The sequence below is a fragment of the Chlorocebus sabaeus genome, chromosome 3, assembly GCF_047675955.1.
Source record: "Chlorocebus sabaeus isolate Y175 chromosome 3, mChlSab1.0.hap1, whole genome shotgun sequence".
NCBI lineage: Eukaryota > Metazoa > Chordata > Mammalia > Primates > Cercopithecidae > Chlorocebus > Chlorocebus sabaeus.
In genome coordinates this window covers 9,456,108-9,473,669 of record NC_132906.1, presented here as the reverse complement: position 1 = coordinate 9,473,669, position 17,562 = coordinate 9,456,108, and the positions used below count along the sequence as shown (strand labels likewise).

Sequence of the window (17,562 nt, the reverse complement as noted above, 5' to 3'; positions counted from 1 at the left end):
TATGATTGTACTTAGTTTGAGGTGTAATAAGTTTTTAGTGTAACAGCTACATTAAGCATGCTGTTGATATAAGTCTTTTCTCATCCTTCAGAGAATACAGAGGACCAAATAAATTGGTTTTTTTGACTAAGTATAATTAAGACTCAGACAAAGGCTGTGTACATTTAAGTTGGTTTTGTTATTCCCCAGTATCTTGAAGTTGATGAAAATGTTGATAGTCACTTCAGGTCAAAAATGAGTATTTTCAAATGGCTTGGCATACAGTACAGAAATAAGCTAGACAAAGTAATATAGGCTATGTTTTTCTTAATCATATCCTGAAACATTTAGGTTCCTTTCCTTTAGATATTCAAAAAACCACAGCATCACTAAGTTGAATTTCAAGTCTGCTGCTCTGTCCAATAAATTAATAAGATTAAGGAAATCTATAACTCTTATAGTTAAGTAAATTGAAATATTAAATACTTAATTTTCAGCTTCTTTAGTCATTCTGAAAAGTGTTTATTTCTAGATGTTTCGTAACCACCTAATTGCATGGTTATTGACAAATTAACTTTTTTTTTCCCTAAGACAACATGTTCTACTAAGGATTAGGGTCTGACAGTGTAAACCTGTAAAGTGCTTTTTTGCATTCAGAAGGTGGCAGTGTCTACCCTTTAATCATCTCTACATTCTGGTTTTAATAGAGTTAGGATGTGGTACATAATTGCACCTCAATGAGGCATAACTTTGCAAATATTAGACTATGCCATTTCATGAGTTATAGATTGTTATAATGATCTCATATTTTTATGTTCATTTATTGAAGTTCTACTTATTTCTGGAGTTGCAGTGGATCTACAGATACGTGATATTTTGGTATAACTAGAATCTTGATTTCTTTCATAAACTTCTGCCATGTTCTATTTCTTCCCTTAATGTTTTTTTCTTCCCTACTGTTTTGTCCTCCCTTTGCTTTGGAAGGATATTGCTGCATATCGAGCTAAAGGAAAGCCTGACGCAGCAAAAAAGGGAGTTGTCAAGGCTGAAAAAAGCAAGAAAAAGAAGGAAGAGGAGGAAGATGAGGAAGATGAAGAGGATGAGGAGGAGGAGGAAGATGAAGAAGATGAAGATGAAGAAGAAGATGATGATGATGAATAAGTTGGTTCTAGCGCAGTTTTTTTTCTTGTCTATAAAGCATTTAACCCCCCTGTACACAACTCACTCCTTTTAAAGAAAAAAATTGAAATGTAAGGCTGTGTAAGATTTGTTTTTAAACTGTACAGTGTCTTTTTTTGTATAGTTAACACACTACCGAATGTGTCTTTAGATAGCCCTGTCCTGGTGGTATTTTCAATAGCCACTAACCTTGCCTGGTACAGTATGGGGGTTGTAAATTGGCATGGAAATTTAAAGCAGGTTCTTGTTGGTGCACAGCACAAATTAGTTATATATGGGGATGGTAGTTTTTTCATCTTCAGTTGTCTCTGATGCAGCTTATACGAAATAATTGTTGTTCTGTTAACTGAATACCACTCTGTAATTGCAAAAAAAAAAAAAAAAAGTTGCAGCTGTTTTGTTGACATTCTGAATGCTTCTAAGTAAATACAATTTTTTTTATTAGTATTGTTGTCCTTTTCATAGGTCTGAAATTTTTCTTCTTGAGGGGAAGCTAGTCTTTTGCTTTTGCCCATTTTGAATCACATGAATTATTACAGTGTTTATCCTTTCATATAGTTAGCTAATAAAAAGCTTGTCTACACACCCTGCATACCATAATGGGGGTAAAGTTAAGTTGAGATAGTTTTCATCCATAACTGAACATCGAAAATCTTGATCAGTTAAGAAATTTCACATAGCCCACTTACATTTACAAACTGAAGAGTAATCAGTCTACTCAAAGCATGGGATTATTAGAATCAAACATTTTGAAAGTCTGTCCTTGAAGGACTAATAGAAAAGTATGTTCTAACCTTTACATGAGGACTCTATTCTTTAACTCCCATTACCATGTAATGGCAGTTATATTTTGCAGTTCCCACATTAAAGAAGACCTGAGAATGTATCCCCAAAAGCGTGAGCTTAAAATACAAGACGGCCATATTAAATTTTTTGTTGACATTAGTCTCAGTGAAGACTATGAAAATGCTGGCTATAGATGTCTTTTCCCATTTATCTCAATATGGACTGCTCAGGAAACGAGACTTTCCATTACAAGTATTTTTAATTAATTGGGCCAGCTTTTAAAATGAAGATGCCACATTCAAAATAGGGTATATTTTCCTATATTATGGTTTGCCCCTTTATAAATCGAAGTAGATAGGAGGAAAGAAGACACTTAAACTTTGCATCTCAGTATGAATTATTCAATTTATTTGAATGATTTTTCTTTACAAAACAAACTCATTAGTCATTATCTGCTTAGCAGTTTAGGGAACAATTTGGCAATTTTGTGGTTTTCGAGATTATCGTTTTCTTAAAGTGCCAGTATTTTAAAATAGCGTTCTTGTAATTTTACACGCTTTTGTGATGGAGTGCTGTTTTGTTATATAATTTTGACTTGGATTCTTTCCATTTGCATTTGTTTATGTAATTTCAGGAGGAATACTGAACATCTGAGTCCTGGATGATACTAATAAACTAATAATTGCAGAGGTTTTAAATATTAGTTAAATGGCTTTCACTTAAGAATTTAAGATTTTGTTACATATTTTTAAATCTTGTTTCTAATAATATCTCTTAGTACCTTTTAAATAAGTATAAGGGATGGCAAAGTTTCCCTTTAAAAATACTCACTTTATGCTTATAAATAGGTTAATGGGCTGATAAAAGGTTTTGTCAAACATTGCAAGTACTCTCGGTGCTATATGTAAATGAGGAAAAACTAGTTTTACTTTCAGAATGATTTAAACAAGATTTCTAAAAAGATACATGCAAGTGAAAAGCAGGGTTAGTGATAGGCTGCAATTGTGTCAACATCAGATTTTTTGTTAATGGAAGTTTCTACTATATAGAAATAACCATTGTCAACAGTAGTAATTCTGATCGGTTTAAAATGAATTCTGGCTCAAGGAGACTGTAACTTTAGTAGGTATGTCATGACAGCTACCATTTTTTTAAGATGTTGAGAATGGGAACAGTTTTTTAGGGTTTATTCTTGACCACAGATCTTAAGAAAATGGACAAAAACCCTCTTCAATCTGAAGATTAGCGTAGTTTGGTTTGGTGTTCCAACAGTATCCCCTAGAAGTTGGGTGTCTAAAACTCAAGTAAATGGAAATGGGAGGCAATTTGGATAATTAAGCGTAAAACCTTGTAACTGAAGATGATTTTTTTTAGAAAGTGTTATAGAAACTATTTTAATGCCAAGATAGTTACAGTGCTGTGGGGTTTAAAGACTTTGTTGACATTAAGAAAAGACTAAACAATCTCTAATTAATTGGGCCAACTTTTAAAATGAAGATGCTTTTTAAAACGAATGAACTAAGATGTATAAATCTTAGGGGTTTTTTTTGCATTTTAAAGAGGCATATGGCATATTGATTAACGAGTCAAATTTCCTAACTTTGCTGTGCAAAGGTTGAGAGCTATTGCTGATTAGTTATCATTAGTTCTGATGATCGTCCCATCACAGTGTTGTTAATGTTTGCTGTATTTATTAATTTTCTTAAAGTGAAATCTGAAAAATGAAATTTGTGTGTCCTGTGTACCCCAGGAGTAATGGTTAAATGATAAAGATAGGGAAAGCGCCCATGTGACACAAGCCCATTCAACAGGTATTTCCCTTACTAAAGGAAATGTAACCATTGCTCAGACATTGTAGGATTTAACTGTTGAAAATCACAGGAGAGACAACAGTGGTTTTTGAATGAAATACATGGGCACTACCTTGCTTGACATCACATAGCCCTTGATGAAAGTTCACATTTAGTTCTGCCTGGTACAGTATGCCTCCTGAAAGGGTTCTTGATGAAAGTTCACATTTAAGTCTGCTTGGTACAACACACCTCCTGAAAGGGTCTGATAGCTTTCAGTACCAGTAAGATACTTGAATATGATGGTAAGGTATCTGCAAATTTGCACACACTGTACACAGCTTAAGTCTTAGAATTAACTTGCTAAAGTGATTAGGCTCTTTTATTAGAGAGTGTGATATTTGAATTTCATATTTGTGCTTTGTGTCACTTTCAAATGGCCCTTGAAATGCCTTTTAAAACTAGATCAAAGCCAGAAAGTGATTTCATTGGCTATCCAGCAAAAGATGGAAGGTGGTTCGTTTTCTTGTCCTCTTTTAATACCAAGGCAGTGCTAACACTTGCCATAACTTGGGAAATTCCCTGGGTCTATGCCACGTTGCTCCCAGATGAATGAGGCAAAATGTTGCTGTGTTCTAGAATTGCTTGTTTCACAATCCATCATGAAGGAAATGCCATACAACATGAATGACAAAAACATAATATGCCACACTCCAGAATATATAATGCTCGTCTTCCAGGGGGTTTCAGTCTAAGACATACTCTCTACCAGGAAGAAATGTTAGATGTCTTTAGGCATGTCACTTAGTTTGGACCTTCTAATTAGTTGAATTTTTACTTACTTATTTTGACATGAGAGATTACATAGAATTTCTGTGTTGCCCAGGTTGGTCTCCGAATCTGCTCAAATAATCCTTCCACGTCAGCTTCTCAAGTAGCTGGGATTACAGGGACACACCACTGTGCCTAGTTTAAATAGTTGAATTTATTGGGCATCCACTGAAAAGGAAGTAGGAATAAAATCTGCAATAATATGAATAAACCTGTAAGTGAGCATGAGCAATGGTGGGCAAAGGTATGCACACGCTGGAATCCAGAAATAGAAAATCAGTGGAAAGCCAGGCACAGTGGCTCACACTTATAATCCCAGCACTTTGGGAGGCCAAGGTGGGAGGATCAGTTGAGGCCAGGAGTTTGACACTAGCCTGGGCAACATGGTGAGACCTTGTCTACTAAAAATACATAATTTTGTGAATATACTAAATACCATTTTAAAAAGTGGAAAAGGGATTAATTATGTCACATAATTCAGTCCCGTGACATTCCACAGTATGGTGCTCCATAATATATATTTTTTCTTTTTTCGATCTCACTTGTATATGATCCGTAATACTTTTTCTCATTCCCTTACTGATGGACATTTAGATTGTTTCCTATTTTTCACTGTTTAACAGTACTGCACTGAACATCGGTCCATTTCTCTCAGGCATGTGTGGGTCTTCAGATACCTCAAAAGTAGAACTGCTGAGTCAAAAGACATTTGCATTTAACATTTTGGAAGATGTTGATAAATTGCCCCCCGCCCACAAAAGCTGTATTTATGCTGTGAAACATTTTAACAATGATTTTGCAATTAATATTTTTACTGGTTTTTCTTTGGCTCTATGACTCAATTTTTAAAAATGAGAAATTAAAATACTGAAATACTGTCATTTGTCCAGAGCTACCTGACCAGAATAAGAAACACAGGCAGAGTCAACTGAAAGACTCTTAGGACAAGCCACTGCTTTATTTAAACTGCTAAACTATTTCTCAAACTCCCGGCCTCAAACTATCCTCCCTCCCTCCTCAGCCCTGTTGCTGAGATTACAGGCATGAGCCACAGTGCCCGGCCTAAACTGCTAAACTATTTCTCTCAAGTTACTGCAGTAACCAAATAAGTAACCCACTGTGTGAAAATGAGGAGGTTCTTTCCCATTTTGATACACTCTTTCCTAAATGGAAGTATGTGGTAGTTTTTTGGTTTGTTTTATTCTGGGGAGGGTCTTTTCTAGCAGAGATTATATATCAATCTTACAGAAGCTGCAGCCAACAGTTTTGGAAAAGCAAGTCGTTCAATAAGGTGTAGCGAAAGGAGAAATGTGTGGCCCAGATACTAGCCACTGGGAGACAGGTATTTGGAAAGGCAGAATGAATTCTGAGGATTTGCCTTAAATGGAATAAAGTTCACCAGTTCCTTGCTGGAGATGATACTTTATGGCAAAGGACATACTCCAAATGTGCTTATAAATGAAATTGTATTTATATGCTTAAAGTGAAATTAAGCTTAGTTCCTTAGAATTACATAGAATCTCTCAATAGAGGCTTTACCATATTTTGTTAGCTTTTGCTTTCTGGGTTTTTTTTCTCCTCTTCACAGGTGTTGACTGTACCCTAGTTTTGTTTATTGGGTTTCCATCAGAGCTTATTTTATAAAGTGATCTGAGCATAACCAAGTAAGAGAATACAAAGCCCTAAAATAAAATAAGGATCTGTTGAGTGTGAGAGAGTGCTCCTAAAGATAAAGAAAAACAAGATGCTCAGTTGCCACAGCCTCAGGTGCCACTTGCAATCCCTGGAAGAGATGAAGAGTAAAAACTTGGAGGCTGCTCAGAGCAAAGATATTGCAGCTCCCCCACCCCTACACCCCAAGCCCCACTTCCCCAGGCCTCGCTCTGCCATCTGGAATCAGCCTGGCTGGGGCTTGGACACAGGAAATGGGGCTAGGCACACTTAGGCTCAGAAGCAGAGAGGCTGACCAGAGAGCCTCTTTTCAGGGAGGGACAGAATAAGGCATAGCACTAGTGTAGGGTCCTAGCACATTAGAGGCAAACGGGCTCTAAGGGCTACTGTAGTCTAATCTGTGCATTTGTACAGAGTAGTGGACAGAGGCCCGCAGGGATTCGGAGGCTTGCTCAAGGACAAATGGCAGTATCAAAACACGCCAGCAGCGCCAGGCTCACAGTGGGTGCAAAAAAGATGTGAGCTCTTTCCCCTTCCCTTAAGGACAGCAACAAAGAGGCTGGAAAGCTTCCTCATTGCCCCTCACTTCCAGGCCTGGGTTCTCCTGCTATGGCTACAATTTTTGCTATGCGGGGATAGCCAGTACAGTCTGCCATCACTGAGGTTCTTCTCTGGCTTTCTCCTTTGATTTACTTAGAACATTTCTGAACTGAGTCAAACCAAACCAAACAAAAATGCTCCCAGTCATATAGAAAGTTATAGGCCATCTGATTCTAAAGGGCTGGTAATCAATGAAATAATAGAAGCTGCTTAGGACGGTAGCCTGATCTTCTGGAAGTAGGAGCAAGATGCAATATGCTACACACGACTATAACTTTTGAAAAATGGGTTGCCCTTATTATGAATGAAACTTATATTATTGAAACAAAATAAATAAGAAAACAAAAATCTATAATCCTACCAGTCAGCAAGACTATTACCATATTATGTGCCCTAAGGCCAGTTTCTATATAACATGTAATATATATAGATACAGATATATATAGATTTTAAAAATTGAGGTGAGATTCATATAACAAAATTAACCTTTTAAAGTGAACAGTTCAGTGGCATTTAGTACATTCAAAATGTTCTGCGACCATCACCTCTATCTAGTTCCAATACGATTTCATCACCTAAAAAGGCATTCCTGTACCCATTGTTTTCTTCTCCACTGGCCCTTGGCAACCACCAATCTACATTGTCTCTATGGATTTATCTATTCCAGATATTTCATGTAAATGGAGTCATACAATATGTGACATTTTGTGTCTGGCTTCTTTTACTTCATGTAATATTTTCACAGTTCATTCACATTTATCATGTATCAGTACTTCAATCTTTTTTTTCTTTTGTAAACAGATTCTCACTGTGTCACCCAGGTTGGAGTACAGTGGCACAATCAGAGTTCACTGCAGCCTTGAACTCCTGGGCTCAAATGATCCTCCTACCTCAGCCTCCCCAGTAGCTCGGACTACAAGTGCATGCCACCATGTGTGACTAATTTTTAAACTTTTAGTAAAGATGAGGTCTTTCCATGTTGCCGAGGCTGGTCTCAAACTCCTCCCCTCAAGCTATCCTTCTGCTTCAGCCTCCCAAAGTGCTGGGATTACAGGTGTGAGCCTCCACACCTAGCTATTCATTCCTTTTTTGTTGTTTTGTTTTTTGTTTTTTGGAGACAGTTTCACTCTTGTCACCCAAGCTAGAGTGCAGTGGTGCAATCTCGGCTCACTGCAACCTCCACCTCCCAGGTTCAAGCAATTCTGTTTCAGCCTCCTGAGTAGCTCGGATTACAGGCACCCACCACCATGCCCGGCTAATTTTCTGTATTTTTAGTAGAGACGGGGTTTCTCCATGTTGGCCAGGCTGGTCTTGAACTCCTGACCTCAGGTGATCCGCCCGCCTCAGCCTCCCAAAGTGCTGGGATTTTAGGCCTGAGCCACCACTCCCGGCCCATTCATTCCTTTTTAAGGTTGAATAATATTCTATTGTGTGTATATACCATAATTCCTTATTCATTCATCCAGTGATAAGGTCTTAGGCTATTTCTACCTTGTGGTTATTGTAATAGTGCTGCTATGAACATGCGTGTACATGTATTTGTTTGAGTTCTTGTTTTCAATTCTTTGGGTATATATCTAGGAGTGGAATTGTCAGATCATATAGTAATTTTATGTCTAACTTTTTGAAGAACTGCCAAACTGTTCTCCATAGCTGTACCACTTCACATTCCCACCAATGATGTATGAGGGTTTCAATTTCTCTACAACCTTGCCGGCACTTCCTATTTTCTATTTTTTAAAATTATAGCCATCCTAGTAGGTGTGAAGTGGAATCTCATTGTGGTTTTGATTTGTGTCTCCCTAATGACTGATGATACTGAGTGTCTTTTCATGTGTTTATTGGCCATTTGTATTCTTTGGAGAACTCATTCAAGTTCTTCACCCATATTTAAATTGAGTTGTCTTTTTGTAGTGTTGTGTGCATACAGATATACATACATATATATATGTTTTTAAAAATGGTAATAATTTACAAATATTGCATTTGTAAGCTACTTTTTCTACTTCACAGTCTATCCTGAACAAAAGTCTATGTCAGCTGGGCACAGTGGCACACACCTGCAATCCTAGTATTTTGGGAGGCCAAGGCAGGTGCATCACTTCAGGCCATGAGTTTGAGACCAGCCTGGCCAACATGGTGAAACCTTGTCTTTACTATAAATACAAAGATTAGCCAGGTACGGTGGCATGTGCCTATAGTCCCAGCTACTAGGGTGACTGAAGCACAAGAATCGCTTGAACCCAGGAAGTGGAGGTTGCAGTGAACTGAGATGGTGCCGCTACACTTCAGCCTGGGCAACAGAGCAAGACTCTGTCTTTAAAAAAATAAAAAAGTCGGCCGGACGCGGTGGCTCACACCTGTAATCCCAGCACTTTGGGAGGCCAAGGTGGGTGGATCACCTGAGGTCAGGAGTTCGAGACCAGCCTGGCCAACATGGTGAAACCCTGTCTCTACTAAAATACAAAAATAAACTGGGCATGGTGGTGGGCGCCTGTAAGCTACTCGGTAGCCTGAGGCAGGAGAAGTGCTTGAACCCAGGAGTCAGAGGTTGCAGTGAGCCTAGATCGCACCATTGCACTCCAGTCTGGACGACAAGAGCAAAACTCCATCTCAAAATAAATAAATAAATAAATATAAATATTTAAAAAGTCTATGTCATCATATATTCGTATTCTGCTAGGCATTATTTTTAGTGCCTGAATGTAAAATACCATAAATTATTAAATCAATTCCATATTATTAGACATTTAGTTTATAATTTTTTAATGTTACATATAAGGGTAACATGACTACCCTTTCTTTATGCTCACACCTTTGCCCATAATTATTTCATTAGGATATAAATATATTCCTCAAAGTGAAATCACTGAATCAAAAGATGAGCCAAATTTGGTGAATTTTACCAAGCTACCTTTGGAAAGTTTTCACCCAAAGGTAACAACTTTTTAAAAGGCTATTCAGACAATTTTACATATAAGGGATACAAAATAGGGTCATGGTTTCTAAGATTTTATAAAGGTTCGAGCCTACAACAGTGGGGGGAATTGTAAAAGGAGTAAACCTTCAAAAGCAAGCAGATAAAAAGCCTGAAAAACCTGGAAAACCATTGGATTGAAATGTCCATTCCCCTTTATACTTCTGTTACCTTACTACTTTTCAGGTTGGAGATTAACAGAAAGAGCTTTTATATTCAAGTAATTGCAGAACTGCAAAAAGTGAATGCCTAGATCAATTGGAATGGGTAAAAAAACTCTGAAAATTTTGCAAGAGCATTAGAGCTTTTTTGTTTTTCACTTCATTGCGTCACTGTACCTTGTAAAAACCTACATAATCTCCAAAACTTACTAATTAGTAACTGTATCAGATTTTTTTTCTTTAAATAAGATTAAATAACAACATTTTCACATACTGTTTTAAAACCAAGACGTAGCTCAACATTCTTTCAAGGCATACACGTTTCACTTAATAGTGGCCAGTAGGCCAACATGAAACTGAATTAATTATATATAATTTATCCTCTAGACAACCCCATAGGAATCTTTTTCATACATTGATGAGTATTGGATTTTACCCTACATAGGTCACTGAAAAGCAGTGTAAATTTCATGTTTTTTTGTCTTTTGTTTTTTTTTTTTTTTTAAGATGGAGTCTTGCTCTGTTGCCCAGGCTGGAGAGCATTGGCACAATCTCAACTCACTGCACCTAGGTTCAAGCGATTCTCCTGTCTCAGTCTCCTGATTAGCTGGGATTACAGGCACCCACCACCACTCCCGGCTAATTTTTGTATCTTTTAGTAGAGATGGCGTTTCACCGTCTTGGCCAGGCTGGTCTCAACCTCCTGACCTCAAGTGATCCGCCCACCTCGGCCTCCCAGAGTGCTGGGATTATGGGTGTGAGCCACCGTGCCTGGCCTCATGTTTATTTTAAGAACTTAACTTTTAGAAGGCAGCATTGCAAACTTTCATGTCTGAATTTATATATATTAAGCTTCTATAGATAATTACAATGTACCATTAGAAATAATATTGATTTTGGCCAGGCACGGTGGCTCACACCTGTAATCCCAACACTTGGGGAGGCCGAGGCAGGCAGATCACGAGATCAAGAGATCGAGACCATCCTGCCCAACATGGTGAAACCCCATCTCTACTAAAATTATAAAAATTAGCTGGGTGTGGTGGTGGGCACCTGTAGTCCCAGCTACCTGGGAGGCTGAGGCAGGAGAATCGCTTGAACACAGCAGGCGGAAGTTGCAGTGAGCCAAGATTACACCACTACACTCCAGCCTGGGCGAAAGGGTGAAACTCTGTCTCAAAAATAAATAAACAAATAAATAAATAAATAAATAAATAAATAAATAAATAAATAAAACTTGGGAGTTTTTAAAAAAATTGTTAAGGTCCTAAAGGTTTTTAAATAACTCTACTCAATAATCAACTGACTCAGGCCAGGTGAGGTGGCTCATCCACCTCTCTCGTCTCTACTGAAAAATCAAAATGTTGATTTTGGCTGGGCATGGTGGCTCACGCCTGTAATCCCAGCACTTTGGGAGGCTGAGGCAGGCAGATCACTTGAGGCCAGGTGTCTGAGACCAGCCTGGCCAACATGGTGAAACCCTGTCTCTAATAAAAATACTAAAAATTAGCAGTGCATGGTGGTGCATGCCTGTGATCCCAGCTACTCGGGAGGCTGAGGTAGGAGAACTGCGTGAACCCAGGAGGCAGAGGCTGCAGTGAGCTGAGATCAAGCCACTGCACTCCAGCCTGGGCAAAAGAACAAGATTCTGTCTGGGAAAAAAAAAAAAAGAATCACTGACCTGGAAAAAAAAACAGAAATGCCATTTTTTTCTTCATTATTTTTTGCTACATCTTCATTTTTAGGCCAAATCTAATTTGTTCTTACCTCTAGGTCTTAGTAGGCTATTAATTCTTAAAATCTTACTAAGAAATCATCAAAATACTTGCATTTTATTTTATTATGAATATCTCTTTTTGTATGTTATTTATTTTTTTTTTATGAGACAGAGTCTTCCTCTGTCACCCAGGCTGGAGTGCAGTGGCACAATCATGGCTCACTACAGTCTAAACTTCCTGGGTTCAAGCAATCCTCCTACCTCAGCCTCTCAAGTAGATAGGACTACAGGCATGCACCACCATGCCTGACTAATTTCTTTTAATTATTTTTTGTAGAGACAAAGTCTTGCTATGTTGTCCAGGCTGGTCTTGAATTCCTGGCCTCAAGCAATCCTCCCTCCTTGGCCTCCCAAGGCATAATTCTACCCTCACACCATTTTTTCCCAGAGATGGGCTGTCCCACTGCTAAATGAGCTATGTTGTAATTTCACAGCAACAGACTTACAAGGAGTAGCTTCTACTGTCAGATATCTAAAGGAATTCCTAAAATGTATTCTCTACCCAAGGGCCCTGGAACCTGGGTCTCCATAGTTTTTTGTTTGTTTGTTTTGTTTTCGTTTCTTTTTGTTTGAGATGGAGTTTCACTCTTGTTGCCCAGGCTGGAGTGCAATGGTGTGATCTCGGCTCACTTCAACCTCTGCCTCCCAGGTTCAAGCGTTTCTCCTGCCTCAGCCTCCTGAGTAGCTAGAATTACAGGCACCTACCACCACGCCCAGCTAGTTTTTTTTGTATTCTTAGTAGAGACGGGATTTCACCATGTTGATCAGCCTGGTCTTGAACTTCTGACCTTAGGCGATCCACCCACCTCGGCCTCCCAAAGTGCTGAGATTACTGGCGTGAGCCACTGCATCTGGCCTCCATAGTTTCTTCTCTCTTTAATTCCAGGAAAGACAGCAGTTAGGTGAGTAATGGAAATTATCAGACAAAAATAATCTTCTTGTCATCTAATCTAGATTCCTTTCTGGGACCCAATTTTAGCTATTATAAAAACCAGAATAAAACCCATCTGCCATCACTTCAGAAAGTGCCAGGGAAAAAGTCTAAGGAAGGCTTTTATTATTTATTTATTTATTTTTCTTTTTTGAGACAAAGTCTCACTCTGTCACTCAGGCTGGAGTGCAATGACTCAGTCATGGCTCACTGTAGCCTCAATTCTCTGAGTTCAAGTGATCCTCCCTCCTCAGCCTCTTGAGTAGCTGGGACTACAGATGTGTACCACCACACCCAGCTAATTTCTGATTTTTTGTAGAGACAGGCTCTCTCCATGTTGCCGGGGCTGGTCTCGAACTCCTGGGATCAAGTGATCCTCCCATCTCAGCCTCCCAAAGGCCTGGGGTTACAGGCATGAGCCACTGCACCCGGCCCTAAGGAAGAGTTTTAAACAATAAACTAGCAAGAGGCCCAGTGAGGTGGCTCACACCTGTAATCAATCCCAGCATTTTGGAAGGCCAAGTTGGGAGGCTTGCTCCAGCCCAGGAGTTCAAGGTTGCCGTGAGCTATGATTGTACCACTGCACTCCAGCTTAGGTGATATAGCAAGACCATGACTCTGAAAGAAAGAAAGAAAAAAAAAAAGATAATAAATTAGCAAGATATATAGTCATGATAAAGCTGTTCAAAATTATGTTTGCAAGCTACGTTTACATAGGAAAGACACATTTGCTGCCTGGTAGAAAGAAGGTCCTTAATTTTTAAAAAAGAGATTTTAAAAGAAATTGTATTCATCAAAATGTGGCTGCTACAAGAACTATGATATTGTACCATTCGGTATATGGTCCTGTTTACCATATGTATGTGTCCTCTTACTGGCTTAAAACTTGATGGCATGACTTTGAAAGTGCAAAAATGGTAAAACAAAAACAAAACCAGGGCAAATGCTCAGCTGTCTTTTCTTTCAGAGAAACTCAAGGCATGAAGGAACCCCTCAGGTAACAAGTTTGTCGCCCTCATCTGTAAATTCTGCAATGAGGCAACCAAACCATTTCTCCTTTGCTTTCAGGTAGGCTCTGCTGATCCCCTCTCCTCTGTCACTGCCCATGGCTCAGACTGACTCCATCCTTTCTCAGTGGCCACGGCCAATGCAACTGGGTGCCTGGGCCACCCAGAAGAGTGCGGTAGGAAGCTGGTCAGCTCTGGTCACCTTTAGGGTCTATGCACATCCCCCAGGCCTGTCCAATGAGGCCAATAGCTATAGCAGCCTTTTTTGGTTTTTTTCTCTCCTGGATTCTTTCTCTTTTAGTCTCCAAAGATCTGTAGGCAATGGTGTTGGATTCCAGTTCCCTATCTCTAGGCACGTTGTCTTCAAACCAAAGGCCTTGTGTATAAGATTTCTATTTTCCACTTTCTATTAAGACAGCAAGGAGGGGCCGGGTGCGGTGGCTCACACCTGTAATCCCAGCACTTCGGGAGGCTGAGGCAGGCAGATCACCTGAGGTCAGGAGTTTGAGACCAGCCTGACTTACATGGTGAAACCCCATCTCTACTAAAAATACAAAAAATTAGCCAGGCTTGATGGCACATGCCTGTAATCCCAGCTACTCAGGAGGCTGGAGCAGAAGAATCACTTAAACCCGGGAGGGAGAGGTTTCAGTGAGCTGAGATCGTGCCATTGCACTCCAGCCTGGGTGACAAAAGCAAAACTCCGTTCCCCGCAACATCTCCGGCATAAAAAATGAAAATTAAAATTAAAATAAATAAATAAAAACAAGGTAGCAGTGAGGGAGTCAAAACACAACTCAAATTGCATTGTTGTTTGTGCCTTTGTTCGAGTGATGTGGTGACATTTATTCTTCTAGTAAGATTGTCAGTTCCAGAAGGTCCAGAACTCCTATCATTTGACTGTTGTGTCACCTGTGCAGGTGCTCATAGATCAGTGCTTCTTTTTTTTTTTTTTTTTTTTTTTTTTTTTTTTTTTTTTTTGAGACGGAGTCTCGGCTCTGTGCCCCCAGGCTGGAGTGCAGTGGCGCTCTCTCGGCTCACTGCAAGCTCCGCCTCCCAGGTTCCCGCCATTCTCCTGCCTCAGCCTCCCGAGTAGCTGGGACTACAGGCGCCCGCCACCTCGCCCGGCTAGTTTTTTGTGTTTTTTTAGTAGAGATGGGGTTTCACCGTGTTAGTCAGGATGGTCTCGATCTCCTGACCTCGTGATCCGCCCGTCTCGGCCTCCCAAAGTGCTGGGATTACAGGCTTGAGCCACCGCGCCCGGCCAGATCAGTGCTTCTTGAGTGAACTCGTTTTCCACTCTGTGACAAATCACAAATTCTAACATGTTGGTTCTAATAGTGAACGGGATACAAGTCATCTCCGAAAACCTAGGTTGGCATACCCTACTGCCCAGTGGCCTAGAGGGATTTGGTATAATGCTAGCAAGAAATGGTGATATTTCATTACAATTACAGAAGAAAACATTCTGAACTCAGATCTTGGAAAGAACGGACACTAATATGCCCAATGAATATAATTTTCACAGTATTTCCAGGTGTGGATGTCTGTATTAGAAATGACTGTCACTTTTGCTGAGCGTGGTGGTGTGTGTCTGCAGTCCTAGCTACTTGGGAGGCTGAGGCAGGAGGACTGCTTGAGCCCATTAGTTCCAGGATGTAGTGCACAATGATTGTGCCTGTGAATAGCCACTGTACTCCATCCTGGGCAACATAGTGAGACCCTATCTGTAAAAAAATAAAAGAAATGAAATGACTGTCACTTTTGATAAGCTTTTAAATTTTCAACTAATTTTCTTCTTAAAATATTTAGGTTTAGAAAACACTTGCTTTCAGAGTGAAGTCCTTCAGTTCCATTAACACATAAATTTCATTAATGCCATGAAGCCTTCCTTATAAAGGTCTGAATTCTTTATAAATACAACAGACTACATTGGATCTGTCCAAAAGTCAAATGTGTTGAATTGAACTGAGTCTCAAACTTATCTTAACCACATTATAGGTGAAAATCTTCTAAATGATTATGCTTGTTATACTACTGTAACTTTCTAGTTACCCTACAATTTTACTTTCTTTTTTTTTCTTCTTCTTTTTTTCTTTTTGAGATGGAGTTTCACTCTTGTTGCCCAGGCTGAGTGCAATGGCGCAGTCTCGGCTCACTGCAACCTCCGCCTCCCGGGTTCAAGCGATTCTCCTGCCTCAGCCTCCCTGCCTCAGCCTCCTGAGTAGCTGGGACTGCAGGTGCCCGCCACCATACCGGGCTAATTTTTGTATTTTTAGTAGAGACGGGGTTTCACCATGTTGGCCAGGCTGGTCTCGAGCTCCTGACCTCAGGTGATCCGCCCGCCTCAGCCTCCCAAAGTGCTGGGATTACAGGCATGAGCCACTGCGCCCAGCCCCTAATTTTACTTTCTTTAAATGACATGAGATTACATTAAATAGTGACAAGTGGCAGACATCATCAAAAGAAACAGAGAAGACCATTAATATTTTGTCAGACTCTATGCAATGGGTTGGAAAATACATAAACCCAGGGAGGATGAATTTCCTTACCCTCAAATAGATCCAATTCCTCCCCGTAGGTCGAAGACAATCTTTTACCAAAGGTAAAAGTGAGAAACCCGACAGCGACTTGATTGATGAGGAGGCAGCCTGCTAGTAGGGGACTCCTTCACTCATTTACAAACGAGCTGGGCATTGTACTCGGCCCTGGAGATGCAGAGGTAAACAAAGCAGACCCAATGCCTCCCTCACAAAGTTTCTAGGAGCTTAGATTTTCACGGAGAAGACAAAACAACGAACAAGCACACACATACCTAAGCCAGATCATTTCAGGTGCTGCGCAGGCCCACAGAGATAACACAACAGGGTAATGAGACAGGGGTGAGTTCCAGAGGCTGGCAAGGCCTTTCCAAGGAGAGAATAGGACGAAGTTCGTTCCCTTTCAAACTGTATTCGTCATTCAGCCTGCTGACTCTATTTCGGTTGGCCTGGACGAGGACGGGTGGCTGATTAATGTCCAATGACCCACGCGGGCAGCCCAGGCCGACAGTTCCTCAGGACCCTGCAGGTCAACGTTTCGCAACTTCCCAGGCCTCTCCCTGCTCCAGAACTAGCCTGACTCCGCTCCCAGTTTTTCCGGTAATCTCCTCCTCACCGCTCCGCTGCTGCATTTTACTCACGCCCTCCAGGGAGCGGTCCTCGGCGTCCGGCTCTCAGGATGTGGAGAGCTGCAAATAGCACCGACAGCTGCAGCTGGAGGTAGCCGCCCGGGAAGCCAGCCAGCTGCTGCCACCACAGGGGCCAGGGCCGGCCGCGGGCCTCCGCACGCCCTTGTGAGCAGCTCAGCGGAACCCTCGACGAGGCGGGCCGACCTGCCGGTGCAAATCACGGCTTTTATTTCCTTCTGGGTGCGCACGTGGGGAGGGAGGGCGGGTGGGGAAGGAGAGTGTGCGCCCTTCAATGTTTACCACTTCTCTTCAAAACTGCCTGGGAAGTAGGTCGGCACCACTAATCACCTCATTTGCACAAACAGGGACACTGAGGTGAAGGAAGTGACTGCACCGCCTGAACACAGCGGAGTCACAGGGAAGCAGGAATCCATATGGCCTCTGTGCTGCTGGAGCCTGGCCTTTTCCTTCTGGTTTTCTTAGTCCTTTTACGGTATCTCCGGACCATTTTTTCCCTCCTGTGCTCTCTGCTACGTACACAAGACTCACCTCCTCTGGCCACACTCCTCAACGCGAAAAGATGAGGATTACTTACAGACCCCCCACTGGAAATTGGTCTTTAAAGAAGGAAGCCTAGGCCAGGTGTGGTGACTCACGCCTGTAATCCCAGCACTTTGAGAGGCCAAGGTGGGCGGATCTCCTGA

The 17,562-nt window shown here is 40.8% G+C and overlaps 1 protein-coding gene and 1 long non-coding RNA gene across 8 annotated transcripts in view; one reads left to right on the top strand and one right to left on the bottom strand.

Annotated features, from left to right (window-relative positions):
- HMGB1 (high mobility group box 1) overlaps nucleotides 1–2,642 on the top strand; it is a 154,982-nt gene extending 152,340 nt beyond the window's left edge. For all 7 annotated transcript variants that reach the window (XM_073013183.1, XM_073013179.1, XM_073013175.1 and 4 more), the window contains exon 5: nucleotides 964–2,642. In XM_073013183.1, coding sequence (XP_072869284.1) covers nucleotides 964–1,140 — 177 coding nt within the window. In that variant the 3' untranslated portion in view covers nucleotides 1,141–2,642. The remainder of the gene's footprint in view (nucleotides 1–963) is intronic.
- LOC140710759 (uncharacterized) overlaps nucleotides 1–17,090 on the bottom strand; it is a 39,633-nt gene extending 22,543 nt beyond the window's left edge. Inside the window, exon 1 of the long non-coding RNA XR_012091840.1 lies at nucleotides 16,242–17,090. This is a non-coding gene — a long non-coding RNA (uncharacterized lncRNA). The remainder of the gene's footprint in view (nucleotides 1–16,241) is intronic.
- Nucleotides 17,091–17,562: the final 472 nt, after the last annotated feature.